Raw genomic sequence first — 16,071 nt, 5'->3', positions numbered from 1 at the left:
GGGGTCCTTCAGTACGTACAGTTTTATTTCTATTGAAACAAAAAGTTATACAAAATTTACATGAACTAGAATAAACAGAAAAAATATTATATATTATGGTAAAATATAGCATATAGCAAGTAATAATGAAATTTGAATAATTTATATGAGAAGATGGTTAGGGGTTTAATAAAAATAAGTTAAAAAACTTATTTATTAGTGCTAACCTTTAAGCCAGAATTTTTAGCCTTCATTAGGGCTGGTCTTGAAAGACGTGTGACATCCAAACAAATATAACTTAAAATGACTGGATATTGTTGGGCAAAATAAAAGAATTATGTTATTAAGTTCACAATATGAATTGTGAATTTGTCTATACAAATTCAAAAATGAAGACACAGATACGCAAAATGATCTATGGTAAAAATAAAATTTCAGAAACTTCGATTTTTAAGTTAGTTCCCCTCGGGTAACTGTAGCATCATTTCAGATTATTGAACTAGTCGGATCAACTCCCGTTGAAACAATATTCTTTTAAGTTTTCTTACTAGCCTTCAATCTCACTTCAGATTGTATTTTTCTTTTGAGAGAAATTCTGCCATTAATTTTTCCACAACTATTTTTATAATTTCTAAAGTAGATAAATTGTTCTAAGAAGCAAAAGTGCATACATTTTTCGCATATCCCTTCGTTCCTAGTACATGACACACAAGGTTCATCTGTCTATATCTGTTCCTCCACGTTAACCCATAACAATCTCACTGGGTAATTCTCATTTATTGCAAGTATTACATTCGTATCCCTTGCCGGTGGTTACCTCTTATAGTTTCTCTAAGAAATCTTAAATGAACTTCGGAAACGGTATTAAAAAAAAAAAAAAAAAAAAATGAAGGGTCACAGTAAGTAGGTAGGGTTTATTATCAAATCATCAAAAAGTATTATTTTTTCCAAGTCGAATTAACCAGGAAAAAAAATTTAGAAAAGCAAACTTCCAAGAGGCCTAAAGGTAGGGCTTGTCATTGTAGTAGTATTAGGCAGGTAGTTTCGTGTCCTTTCGAAGAACCAGGGTACAACCTGGGTACTGACTTTGTTGGCTTGTATGTATGGAAGCATAGGTTTCTATTCATTCAGAATCTACTGTTTGTTGTACAAACATAATTATGAATTTCAAGACATGTGAAACTACTTTATGTGGTAAAACCACTTCATTTTTCCTCACATTTTACACGCGATCAGTTATAACACGTGCAAATGGGACAGGTATACAGTTATACCTTCTGCTTCATTTTTCTGCAACTTTTAGCATAATCTAGCCAGAGAACGGTATAAATAATAATAATCCTTCAAAGGATTATTCCCCGTTATTTTAATTAAACTGGATTCCATCAAGAGTAATTACAAAGAGTAAACACCTGCAATAAGCGGATAGCCTTGCCGGGCACTGTGCCTATGATGCTAGCGGGTGAAAGTAATATCGGATCTCAGTGCAAGGCTAGGTCTCAGCTGGGCGAGGTTGGACTCAATTCGTATCGCTCCCTAAATTTTTTTAAAACTTAATCAACACAGAAGACATTTATCTGAACTTAGTTTTCTTTCTATCAAAACAAGAAGTTAATTACTAAATTTCTTTTTAAGCCTTCCTCAAAAATCTATCATTTTAAGACTATGTTAATGGTGGTTTTAAGTTAAATAGTAAATTTGCTATATATTTCACAATAAAAACATAAGTCTTTGAAGAGAAGATGAGTAACTATAAAATTAGTCTTTTGATTTTCAATATAGATTTTATTTATAATTGAATGAATGGTTGGACCAGAATATAGTATTTAGTAAACTGTTATATTTCTGCTAAACTTTTACAAAAACAAAAAGTTTTTTACAATGAGAAATATTATTGAAAATTCTTTAAAACTTGAAATTGGAGTTATTCATTCAATCAACTGGAAGGCTCATACACTCTTTCAGCTGTTGGAACTATAATTCAAAAAAATATAATTAATATTTTTGGATGGAATTGGCTAATTGAAGTCAATAAAAAACATTAATTCTTCACAATATTAATTTCATTTTTCGAGAATGAAAGCAATCTCAACCTTACCTAAGTAGTTGTTTGTTAAAAACACACGATCCTGATTGATACATTTCCAAATTTAAAAATTTCCTTCATAATTTTGAGAATTGAATCTTTACGACGCCAACTCGGAGATTTTTATGATTAGAATACGTTCTTCATGTGGCAAGAGATACATAGTTCTGTATTACTAAAAAGTAAACTCTTACTTTCCCCTAACCTGCTAAACAAGTCAATCAGAACGGTTATGCAAAATGTTTGTATGTTTCGTGGTTCCTATTACACTAACACGCCAGTATGTAACAAACAATCGCTTTAGTAAATGATTACTTCATTAATGATAATATTATCTTCATAATTGGTCGTAGTTATACGAAAAAAAAAATCATTTTTGTCAGCTGCTGACCAAATCGAAAACCTGTATTTATCTACGATTTTCAATTCTTTTTCTTTTATTGAAATATAAGACGAACAACAATTACTAAAATTAAAGGAATTGGACATTAAATTTAAGGCATAAAAATTGAAGGCACTGAGAAAAAACGTTTCTCATCGCAGTTTTAAAATATTTTCAATAATATTTCTCGTTTATTTATTGTATATTTTCCTTTTTTCTTTTTCAAAACCATAATAGATATTCAACAGTTAACTAAAATTTATATTCCCGTTCAATTTAGTAATTTACATCACATCCAGTGCTAAATTGTTATAAAATCGTTATTGAAAGGCAACTATGTTCACCATTACACAACCATTTCACATAAGAAAAAAAAAATCGTTTGAATACACAAAGACTGATGAGTTTGTCATTCGTACGTCCGCATGAAATAGGTAAGTATTTCAAGTTTTAGCTTTTGATGAATCCATTTAGAACGTGGTTTGTTGCTGAATTGTTTGTATGTATAGAGTTTGTTGTTACATGAAATATGAAAGCAATACGTAAAAAATGAGATTTTTCATTTCTTATTCTTGTTTGTGAACAAAGTATCAATATTGCAATGAAAATTACCCACATTTCTATTTTCTTAGTTTTCAATAGTTAAACCTTTTTTTTTTTTTAAATATTTTTATTGAGATGTACAACTTTACATAACAATACATTTAGTAAATTTGATGTAAGTTTGTAATGGAGTGATACAGGCGTGTAGAGAAACTACCCATTGGTAGTATTCAAATAATGTTTTTACCTTAGGAGGTCTCGAGGGCATCTTCTTTTCAGGCGCCTCGGAGGATTGTCAGGAATGGATGAGGAAGCAAGGTTAGAAACTAGTAGGTTTGGATCAATAGTTAAACGTGGCTGTAAAATATTTAGAAATTTCAAAAATACTGAAAAAAGTGCTCAATATGGATAAATGGAAGAATTATGAAAACTAATCGACAAAAGTGTACACATGACTGTCGTTCTCGTATTTTATTTATAAATACATGTGAATGTTCCGAATGAAAAACCAGGATGAACAAATGACAAATGCACAAAAACACATCAATGTCAATCACTAACCACAACTTTTTCTTAATTATCTTTTTATTCCATGAACTAAATTTATTCAGGTATGCCTGAAATACCAAATTTAATAGGAACGTTGAAAATGTAAAACGTAATTGTTTTGGCCCCTATCGTAGTTGGAAATAATACCAGACCCAGTGAATAATAATTTTTATTAATTTTCATTCGTGAATATACTCATTTAAAAAAAAACTTTTAACGTATATAGATCCAACAATTCAACATTTGGATAAAAGTTACTCGCACAAAAACGTATAATACAGCAACTATAGTGTTTAGAGATATTTTAAATAATATAAATAGGACGGAATTCCTCATCAGAAATGTTTACATGGTAAATTAACCGAGGGTCACGTCATTGCTAAATAATTGCCAATTTACAGTCAGATCACATTCCAGGCCTCTTCAGTTGGTGCCTTCGCTAAGAATCTCGGGTTAAATGTTAAATGTACAATATAATGCTTTTCCACATCATATTCGTATCTCGAAAACGGACGTCATTACAGTGGGTGAGGTTAGAGGAGATATCACCCCCATTAATAAAATCGAAGAATTATTTAAGAAAATACGTCAATTTGGAGACAATGAGGTTTGACGAGCATATTATCAGACCGTCCCTGCTTAACCACAAGTTCAACAGTTGTTGGTAAGAGATTGCGTGCCAAAGAAAAATGCAAGTGGATAAATAGAATAAGCATGGATACAACCTCACAACAGAGTTAATAGCAGCAAATTGAATAACAATAGTCCAAGATAGGCGGGGGGTGGGGCACGCTGGCTAAAGCCACATAACCCAGTGGGAAAAAAGTATAGTCCTCACTTTAAACACCTACGGGTCAGCATAAGATGGCAAGAAATATTCATGAGATTTAATAAAAAATATATCTAAATAAAATAAAATAAATAGTCGTTATAGCTGACAAATTAACATTTTTTGCAAACAGGGATATTTTTATTATTTTTGTTTTAAACATATTGTTTCTTTTTCTGAGAGATTGCAATAAAAACAAAAAAAAATTGTTATTTATTTTTTTTATTTGTGGAAAATAAAGATCATTCATATTTAAAAAGAAAAATGTTTTCTCAACCAATTTAAATTCTAAATGTACAAAATATTAAGTTTTCATTCATATAAAAACCTTACCCAGGTGTTTGTGTATAAGACCTTACAGGCAAGTGTGACAGATCTGTCATTTTGTATTCCATTGTGTTTTTTAAAGAGAATTCAAGATATTTAATTTGATTGGATTAATTTTGTTTAAAAATAGGCTAAAAAAATAAATAAATAAGTTTTATGTGTTATATGTGTATTTACAGGGCTTTGAGTATATTATCGAGTGATTTATAAAAACACACAGTTAAATAATTGAACAAATGAAATATAAATGTATATTTATATGATAATTATAAACAATATAATCATCATACTAAGCATAAAATACAAATATTTACATTTATAGAGGAAAATAGTTCTACATTACTCCCAGTCTATGTTGGCATAGAACAACCAGAATATAATATATACTGAAAAATTAATTCTTTCTTTCTTGTTCGTAAGAAAATAATTTTTAATAAACCAAAAAATTGATCAAATAATTTTATTTTTGGTTTCATGAGGACATTCAGTAAAACAAAAGCTAAAGTACTTCAAGCCGTGCTATTTTACAATTTTGTTGTCTTACATTAAAAAAAAAAATGTGTTTCAAAGTTAATAGTTGAATCATTTTTGAAATAAGCACACAAAATTAAATCAATTCAAAGCCTCTAAAAGGAAATATATGCTGTTTTGACGTCGAATCCAGCTATTCTGCGAACCAGTGTGACAAAGGGTGAAACATGATCTTTGTTAATTGTGAGTCGGCAAACTTTTGATGATCATTAATCCATCTACATTTTAATATATCTTAAAATCTACTGGTTTTAAAAACAATTATGCAAGAATTAGAAAACATAAAATCTAAGTACGTGTACATGTGCTCGATACAGGGTGTAATTTAGTCAAGAATTAAAAATTGAATCGAATATATTAAATAAGTACACAATAATAATATATAATTTGTCGTAGAGTAAACATGTATTGTATTTACCTGTAGAAGAGATGAAACAAGAAGACGATACAACACGACCCCAACAACTCGTCAGCCAACCTCACGAGACCGGTTAGACAACGCTACTGACGGAGACTGCACTCACTCCCTTCCTAGGTTCTCAGGAACCCCCCCCCCCTCCTCCACGTTACTTTGTAGTTGAGCTTTGGTACCGTCGGTATGCTTAGCATAAATAATATAAATATCATTTCTGCTTAACCAGATTATATTTGTTCGATAATGCAAACTAAACAATACCGAAAACAATTATTTTGGAATAACATGTAGTCTGAACTGGAGTCTCTTTATATTTAACTCAGGCAGAAAATGAATATTTAAATTCGATTTGACAAACTCTTGAAAGACCCAGGATAAGAAACTATTAAAATTAATAATTCTTCTATCATGAATTTATCTTTAATGAACCAGGATGATGAACACACCTTTTTACTAAATCACACCTACATATATATACGACACCTATAGTCGCCTTTATTATGATTTGAAGACAACTAATTTTTCCCTACGAAGTATAAAAACCTTGGAATATAACATCAGAGTTTTAATGTGCGTCTTTTACGATTTTGTAACACTAACGAGGTTAATTAATTACTGCGTTTATGACGTATAAGTTAAATAATACATGAATCATAATTAATCTGTAAAACTATAATTTTCATAGAATTTAAAAAATTGTTTGTTGAATATTTTAACATTAGTCTTTCTATTTTCATTTTCGAAACCATCTGTTCATGTTTGAGTTTTGGCCAAATAATCCATATTTTCTTTCTTTTGAATATCCTAAACAACTTTCTGTTAAAATTTATCAAGGACAGTGAAGTTTCCATTAACTTATTAGTCTTTCCACAAAACTCAGAGGTGACCAGATGACTTCCAAAATGAAAATGGAAAGGTTAAAAAATTTACATATGGTAGTATAACAAATTAAATGACAATTCACGAGTTTTGTGATTAGTCAACTGAAATAAAATTATATAAAAGTTCATGTTTATTTTCAGCATCTACGTTGATTATTTGTTTTTTGACTTTTCAGTGGGCTATGCTCATTGAAATCTCTCGAAAATGTTTTTTTCACATTGAAAAAAGTTTGTAATATATTTTTTTTATGAAAAGCTTTATTTGTTTATTTTTTTCGGCTCCATTAGAACGAACGCCCACAGGTCAAATAATTTTGTAAGTAGACTCTCTAAAACATTTTATTAAAAATATCTCCTGATTTGATGCTCTACTTTGTGAATAATTGGGAATACGTACCCCTTTTATTAATTTTTTTAGAAGAAATATTATAAAACACTCATTGCTAAAATTGGTCAAATAAGTATTCTATGCAATTTTATTTTGCATAGTTCTATGGACTAAGGGGTTCTAATCCCTCCTAAAATGCGTCACAGATATTATCAGAGTTCTCTTTCACACTTACTTCATTCTCCTGTATTTGAACCATATAGTTCGTGGAACTATGAAGATTATTGAACTTCGAAGAACCTTCAAATTAAGGCAATTTTGAATGTAACTAAAACAAATGGTGAGTTTTCTATTACTTCACTGGAGTTTTTTATTTTAATAGAAGTTGACAAGCGACCCCACAGGACATTTGTTCCTGATAAATGTTAAAATGATTGAACCTTGATATTTTATTGAAGCGTGGGAAAAACCTTTCATTTAAAGTAAGAGGACTGTGATTTCAATTATTGGTTCACTAAACACAGATTTCTCATCATTCATGGCGCCAAGTGATAGTTAATAGATACGGCTCATTACATTTTACTATCTCTGTTGCGTTTACATGACATAATTGACGATAACAGTCTTCAAGAATGGAGTTGTAACGCTACAACAATACCCGAACATGATATCTTCAATGAACTCTGTGAGAATTGTAAAGGAGATAGATTTTGAATGATATCCAACCTATCAAATATTGTCTTTTGATTAACCGATATTGGTCAAATACCCGTCCATAAAAGTCTTTTTTATATACATATTTTTTTTTGTTCGACCAAAAAAGTTAACCTTTCATTTCCAAATGAACATAGTTAAATCGGCTCAATGTATATTTAAAAAAATCTGAGTAATTATGAATATTTAAAAAAAAAATTATGTGATTAAGAATCTTAAGAAGAGATATTATCACATCATAAATGTCAGAATAGTTGCTGGATGGGAGACACTTTTTGTGTTGGAACAAATATTAAAGTCAAGTTTAAACTAAGTAATTACCTTTTAGTATGTCGTTCGTGCTAATTGAATTTCATATCATATAAATATTGAATCTATTGACAGGTTGTGAATTAAGTTTCTCTGATCTTGAGCTAGTAATGTTATTGTATTATCTGTAAATAATTTGTATTCATAGGGATTTCACCAAAGTATTTCTCACTGTATGACATATAAATAAAGCCAAAGACTAGTGTTATTAGAAGCCTTGAAGGAATTCCGTTATTATGTTTCTACATATAAAGAATTTATGATCTCAAGGGCATTAAGTAGAAAGTCGCTCGGATTATAAAGTTTTTCTTTTCCCATAGCATTCAAGCATTCTGTAATAAACATTATTTACAACGAGAATCGCATGTTATTTCCATAATCATTTTCTGATAAAAAGTTTAGTTTCATTTCATAAGGTTTGATTAGTTGTTTTGTAATGGAAAAAAAAAGAAAAAAAAAAAACAATTTTCCATCGATCCTCTCAAATATTTTTTATTGGCCATATTTTATTAAAAATCTATTGTAGAGTCTTGTCCTAAAGACTTCGTTATAGAAATATTTTTTTTACCAGTTCGAATCTGAATTTTTTCAAACCCAGTTTAAGAAGACCTGCCAATTATAATTTTACCTTCATTGGCATTGTCGTTTTTTAAATACAGTGATCGATATTTCAGAAATTTAATCATAAGTTATTTTTAATGTTATGATAGTAAAAAAACAGGTTTTTTTTCTACTAATTCTATTTTTTTTACGTTCTAAAAATAGAACTAAGTTTTTGTTTTTAACCGCCTTATTGCACTTATAAAGCATAAGGATGACCAGTGTTAATAATTTTTACTTTATAGCCATTTTTGAGATATAGTGGATGATTTATTCTTCTGTTTAAATAAAGATATTCAAGACTCCATAGGACAGATTCAAGACAGAATATTTACAAAATACGTATGGATTCAAAATACTTTGTTAATAATTTTCCTATTTATACGACTTCAGTTAGTTTATTATCTTTTAGGAGACGTATAGTTTTCGAGTTTTTTGAAAAACTTTTTTTTTATCCATAAATAATATTCCTTAAAGCACATACATACAGAAATACACAACCACAAAATACAATATTTCATTTCGTATTAAATTTCTTTAAGTGATATATATATAATCACTTTATTACGGTATATTTACAAATAAAAATAAAATATTTTACTAATCTCTATTAAGAATTGTTTAGAACGATTTTGAGAATTTAAACATTTACTTAAATGAAGCTTTATATTCCTAATCATCCGCAAATGTTCATCTATATTTTTAACGTTTTAACATTACATACACGCAAGAGCTATGATAATCATTTATTAATAAAAATATAAATATATTAACAATTTTTAATCCGAAGGAACCACAATAGCAGGTCATTCGCCCAACGCCCATCGAGATCTGTTACAATTTTAGTTGAGGCCGACTCAAGGACACCCTCGGCATTTGCATTCGTGGGTGCTATTTAGAATTTTCATAAAAAACTGGTCTGAAGTAATTTCGTAGGTGTAATGAAAAAAAAATTGAATATTATACTGTATTCGAATCAGTCAAAAGTATGTATTGCTAAATTATTCCTCTAAATTAAATATGACACCTAAATACTTGGCTGATTGTAGACCCCATGAGCTATATAAATGTTCTTTTGACCAGTTTTGATTCACTACAAAAAAGTAGAAAATTTATATATCTGTTTTTAAAAATATAAGCGATCACTCAATAATGATTCAAGGTAATTAAGGTTTAGCTTAAATCAATCTATTGTAAGGGGCCTAACGATAGGATCAACATTTTTTAGTTTTTAAAATCAAATTTTAATTGTGATTGTTTTTCACAGCTCCATGTTGAGCTAAAGATAACACACTTCAAGAAAAACGTTTTAATTACTTAACTAGCTGTAATTTATTTCGTTTAAATAAAGTGGATTTTATTTTTTTTAAGGATTGGTCTAGATTTAGTTCCTGATTTACCAAACAAAAGAAACATGAAATTTCATATGGTCTGCTATCCAATTATCCAATTCTTCTCAAGAATAAAAGAGTAAAACACAAAATTTTACTTTTATGTTTATTTAATACATTCACATTTCATTAATTTGAAAAAGATAAATAAAGAACAATTAAGCTAGATAATTATAAATTACAGTGTAGTAAACTAGACAAAATTTTTATAAAAAGGGAAGTAGAATTGGTCTTTGTTAAAACCATTTGAAGAATCCTTTCAAGCGATTAAATAACGTTAAGTTCTGTTTTAGGCAAAATCATAAAATATTATTTACGATTTTTTATCAGTCTCTAACTGGACCAGAGATTTCATACTTTTAGAACACATACCTTTCTTTAAAGACATAATAATTAAGTTGAGGTCTATTATAGAAGAAGCTAAAATTCGCCTTTAGTATTGTAAAATCATTATTCGCGTAATTAACTATTCATATTATTTTACTTTATTCGTGTAAATTCCATTATTTTTTTAAGGTGCTTCATTCCTTATTTCTACATTAGATATGTTCTGTTATAATTAAAAATATCATTTTAGTATTTTGTGATTACTTTTGCTGCAAACACTGGTACTTTGTGGAGACAGAATTTCACATCACATAAATGTTACGAAATAGGAGTTCTGTTACTCAGATTATTCAGTGACTGGACCAAACTTAATTAACATAAAATTATTGCCTCCTTTGGTTTTATCATAGACAAATAATGATCGTTTTTATAGAATGTTTTATCAACTTCGCTAATCTCTAATTTAGAATAATCTAACTTGTACAGTTATTGAATGACTACTTCCTATCCCAACTATACATGTGACTAGGTTACAAATCAAACACAAAATTTGAATTTCTTGAATGTCTATGCTAAATCGGATCATAATCCAGATGAATTTTTTGTACTTTTTTAAAGCTCTATAGAAGCATAGCTAGTAGGAAGGATGATAATGGAAGAGGTGAACTGCTTGGAAAAGTGAAGCCAACAGAGCGGAATTATTGAGAAACTCAAGGGATGTGGCAGAGGAGTAGGAGCCAATAACTGCCTGTCTACTGTAAACTCAGATTACTAAGGTACACATTCTTATTAACCTCAACCTAAATCTTAGCCCCAGGGGCGTGTCCAAACCTCCACTTTTTTCATTGAATGAGAGTAGTTTATGCCATCAGAATAGGGTTCATTCCGCCTTGCCTGATCTGGATTTTATTTCTTGGTAAACCCTCAGAATAAATCTCACCTTTACACTTATTCACTCCGTATAACATGTGTGCTTGACAATAACCCGACCTTCCTATCCAAGTTTGGATTTAAATACGAATATTTCCCTATGGCTACTAGTTGTGATACATTCATTGCTAGGAATTCTTACCTGTGGTTTTCTCTGTAATGGTCCTGGATTCTGTATAGCCGTTGGTTGTGGTCTTTTCTGAAGAAAACTTTCTTGTAGCCGTTCTATCGGGTGAACGTTTTTCGGGCGATGACGCTTTGACATATCGTTCAGGAGAGGGTCTCGGAGAGGCATGGACGCGTTCCCTTCTCTCCGGTGACGCTCTTGGGGAACTGTAAGTCTGCTGGCGTCGCTCTGGTGAAGCTGACGGTGACCTACGAGAGGGTTCACGCCGCTCCGGTGATGCTCTAGGAGAGCTGCGAACATGTTCTTGCCTGTCTGGGGATTTGGAAGGGCTGCTTTGCCTCTGCAAATACATAAATTAGTTAAAATATGCCAATGCCTACAGATATTTCCGTTCAATAATATAATTTTAATTCCATAAAAATCACTATTTTTTTAGTGCATAATCAATATTTCAAATAAAAAGTCATTCAACAAATTTCTTATTATGTTTCATATAACATTATACGATAGTGGGTATAGTATTTTTCAAAAGAATCCCCTAATTATTTTTAATAAAATAAGTATAAATAATAAATATAAAATTGAAAAAAAAATCATAATAGTAATAGTTATGTAATTAAAGAATGGATGAGAAAACAAGTTATATTTATATAATTAATTATTTAAATAACTGCATTTTTAATAAAAAATAATTTGAGAAAAATTATGATAATAATAAAAATATTTAGGATTTTCTAGGTTGTAAGTCATTGCACCTTTAACTACTGGTAACCGGAAATGGAATTTCGTAAAACATTTTTTGATGGCTTTGTCTATTAATTCCTATTGACTATTTATTATAAACTAATGGACAATTTATTTCGGTAGTTTTCTCAACTCAAAATCAACTCGAACAACATTTCACATTCTTTGCAATTAAATTCATAGTTTAAAGTAACTCTCTAAATGTAAAATGACATACATGTTTACCATAAGGTATCAGATTCAGGAAACAGGATATTTGCCAAGGTTCTCATAGATATTTTCAATACAAGCGGAAAAACAGAAAAAAAGTTCATTAAGGGTAACGGATCATGAAATTATAGTCATATATTTATAAATGGAGTTATTGTAACGAAGGTTATTAACTTCATTTTTGAGGTGTTGTAGTGGAGGGGTTAAAAAATACATGTTATTACAGTCTGAAATGTCAGTTAATTATATTTGTGCAACTTTGGTTGTTTTTTATTATGTTATTATAGGTATAATTAATATTATTAATGTTGTGGTTACATACAGTTTTTTGATAATAATTTAGCATTCAATAAAATTTTTAAAAGGAATAAATATGACAACAGTATCTATTAAAACTACATCAGTATATAATTCAGGAATAAATAATAAACACCCTTTTAAAATTATTCATATATATTTTCTCTTATCACAAAATAAACATTTCATTCTTATAACTCCAGGTAGAAGACTATAATACAATATGTGAGGTATAGGAATAAAACAAGAAATTAATTATTTAAGGCATCAACCACGTATGGGTCATTATTGCCTTAATTTTTATGGTAGAGTTTGGATTTTAAATTTTATAGAAGAGCTTGGAATGATGGAGAAACTCAAAAAGTTTATTTACGGTTTGTTTGTTATCTTGCAAGATGGAATGAATCCGTTGGTATACGATTTAAAGACTTGAGGTAGTTGTATGCTCGTCAATATTTGTTTAATAGTAAGTTCTGTTCTGCAAGTTTGGCACACAGTGGAGGATCGAGAGCCATAACCGTGGGTCTGGCGCGTACGACCTATTCCTAGGCGCTTCAAGACGTCGCTTCTAATTTCCCTCAGGATCATATATCTTAATTTGTTATCGGAAACAATTCCCCACATTTGTCTCCATTCCAATTTAATCCTCTGCTTAATGAGGGCAATGAAATTGTCGACAAGCACTTCGCGGTATGTAATTCCTTCAAAAATCGTCACTTTTTAAAACTTCTTTATGCAAGATTATATGAAGATATAAATGTTTTAAGAATAGATTAATGGAGTTAATTTTATAACTTTGTATAACTCACAAAAACAAAAAAAAAAGGAAGATGGAACTAACTTGAAATTGACATTTTTTATGAGAAGATAAACTATAAAAGAGTAATTTTAAATGAGTATTAATTATTTATTGTTGAGTCAATTATATTAGTAGATTTAAAATATACTCGTTTGAGCAAGATAGAAGAAATAATAGTTTATAATCTCTTAATCAATGAAAAGGAATATCCAAAAGTCCAAAAAAAAAAAAAAAAAAAAAGAATAACTTTGAGTTCAAAAGTAATGCCAAATGAAAGCTTATGGCAGTAAGAGACTAGATTGCTTATGGTAGAAATCGGAATTAGAGATATAAGAATACATTAATACTAATTAGATATACAGGAATGGGACAACTGATTGGCTTTAGGTAAAACCACATTTGTGTCTACCTTGCCCAAACATGTTCGGTATTGGGCGGGTAGCCACAATATATTGCGTCATTGTTTATGTAAAGCGCAACGTTTGCTAAATGTTTATGTAGCAAATATGGAAATGAACATTGGAAGCTATTATTTACCAATGTATATTGGTCCTTATGCTCATCATTTCGGCCTAAATTGTAGCGACAAGAAGTTTCTTGCGACCTCATTGAGCGCATCCAGGCCATATCATAGCCTTGTATAAACACTGGCCAACAACTTCAATATCGAACACTCCATCCAAGAAACTTTATGTATTTTGGTGGTGCAGATTAGATATATAAAGACGGTACAATATGAGCCTTCAAAAAATGTAGATGTTCTCTAAACATTATTGTAATACGCTACTTTATAGTAAAATATAATTTAAATAAATTACAATACAATGATTTAGATACTCAATTAATGATAAATTTTTAATATTTTGACAATACCTTTATGTCTCTCACTGATGGTAAGGTCGTCTGTATTGATGATGTTGATTTGGTTACTTTCGTTGTAATAGTCGTGTTTTTCTCTTCTTCGATTTGTTTCTTAACGAGTCGTATTTGTGCTCTGATTCTACGGCGGTCGTCGTATCCTACAGCTTTGAGCAACTAGAGATATAAATGAAAATAAATAACAGAATATTACAATTGCATACATTAACATCTAATACGAAAGTTGATAAAAACTGTTTTAATTTGCAAAAGAAAGAGTAACAACGTATTACAACGTAGATTTATGAGTCAATATAGTTCAAGAAATGAATAATTACCACCGATTTTCTCCTCTCAACGTTTAGGGCCATTACTGCCCATTTTTATATCGTTTCATCTGAAATTCAGTAATATATCGTCCAATTTTATTATTGTTAAATATTTTTTTTAATATTGTACCTTATTATTACACTATCACTCAATCGATATTTAACAATTTCAATACCACAATATTATATTTCATTTATTTGGGAATAGTCTAAAAATTTATTTTATAACTAGCTGTACGCTTTGCTATGGCTCAGTCTGATTAAAAGTAAAAGAAATAAATGTGAAAGCATATGTTTCTAATTCTGTTTTATTTTAATAATGCTTGTTGACATAATTTTTTTTGTTTTGGAAGATTAATAGTTGACCGTATGTAATCGATGGGGTAGCGATCAATGAAGGTACAAATTAGCTAAGATTAACTATTTATTTATTGCCTCACAAACTTCCTACAGTCTTTTATGTTGTTCCATTGGCTGTGCATACGTAGAAATTGTCTGTATAGATCGATATATTCATTATTATTTTTATAATTTTGTCACGTAAATTGCCATGCTCTTGGATATACAATATCCATAATACCAGAGAAACAAATAATGTTTTGCTCTAAAATTTCTTTTTATATGATCCTTTTATTTTTTTTTTTTAAATCACAAAAGAGTTTCGAAGGATGCTTAAAACGAATTAGACTCGGTTTTGGGTAATAAAATATATGTTGGCCTATTTCATTGGATTTTTATTACATATAAACTCATTTAATGCAATTTTTTTTATTATTTGCCTACTATACAATATATTGATTGATACAATTTTTTTTTATAGTTAATGTTGTTTGCTATAGAAATTAAAATGATGTGTTACTAATAAACTGTAACAATTAAAAGAACAAAATAATAATATTTACTTATTTATATAAGAAAAATAAAAAAAGATTAAGAATGATCGATGAAGTTTTATAATAAATGAGAATCTAGATAAATGGTTAGATAATATAAAAATTATAACATTTTCAAATAAATGAAATATGATAGTGAAATTGTTATATATTGATTATGTAAATAAATGATATATTAGTGAATTTCAGGCGGATGAAACTTGAATATGGCAATAATGGCCAAACGTTTTAGAGAGAAGAAATAAAATATATAAGCTAAATCTTGAAGTGCCGTAGTTATTGATCTCCTTAGCTAATTGTATTAATTAGTAAAATTATATATATTTGTTTAAAATCAAATAAAGTGACACGACCAATTCGTTTGGCAAGTAAAAATAAAAAAATTACCATTTCCTCAAGTAGCTCTAAATCGAATATAGATTCTATATCGATTTCAGCTGGCCTGCTATTTTGCCTCTGTATAGTCTTGGTCACCATTTTCCCTGAAGATGGTGTCTTTCTCAGGGTCACACCAAATTTCCCTCCTACTTCTTGTTTCGTTTCAGTTCGAATACTGGTCCTCCTCGTGGCCGATTCTTCAAGAATCTCTTCCGGTTGGGACGGCCTCCTTCTTGGATCGTCTGTTTTGAGTGGACTTCGTGGGCGGCTATGAGTAGTACGTTCCGGAGTACTGTCTTTGAGTGGACTTCGTGG

At 29.7% G+C, this 16,071-nt stretch overlaps 1 protein-coding gene across 4 annotated transcripts in view; it reads right to left on the bottom strand.

The window, feature by feature from the left end:
• Positions 1-16,071, bottom strand: part of LOC106677319 (cytospin-A) — a gene marked incomplete at its 5' end in the record, with an annotated part of 86,161 nt that extends 70,090 nt beyond the window's left edge. For all 4 annotated transcript variants that reach the window (XM_067051654.1, XM_067051655.1, XM_067051656.1 and 1 more), the window contains 3 exon segments: positions 11,264-11,588; positions 14,172-14,333; positions 15,766-16,071. In XM_067051654.1, the coding sequence (XP_066907755.1) occupies positions 11,264-11,588; positions 14,172-14,333; positions 15,766-16,071 (793 nt within the window).

The sequence above is a fragment of the Halyomorpha halys genome, unplaced genomic scaffold (genome assembly GCF_000696795.3).
Source record: "Halyomorpha halys isolate HHAL.00 unplaced genomic scaffold, Hhal_1.1 Scaffold94.1, whole genome shotgun sequence".
Lineage (NCBI taxonomy): Eukaryota > Metazoa > Arthropoda > Insecta > Hemiptera > Pentatomidae > Halyomorpha > Halyomorpha halys.
The sequence above is the reverse complement of the archived record's forward strand: the minus strand, read 5'-3'. Positions and strand labels throughout refer to the sequence as shown.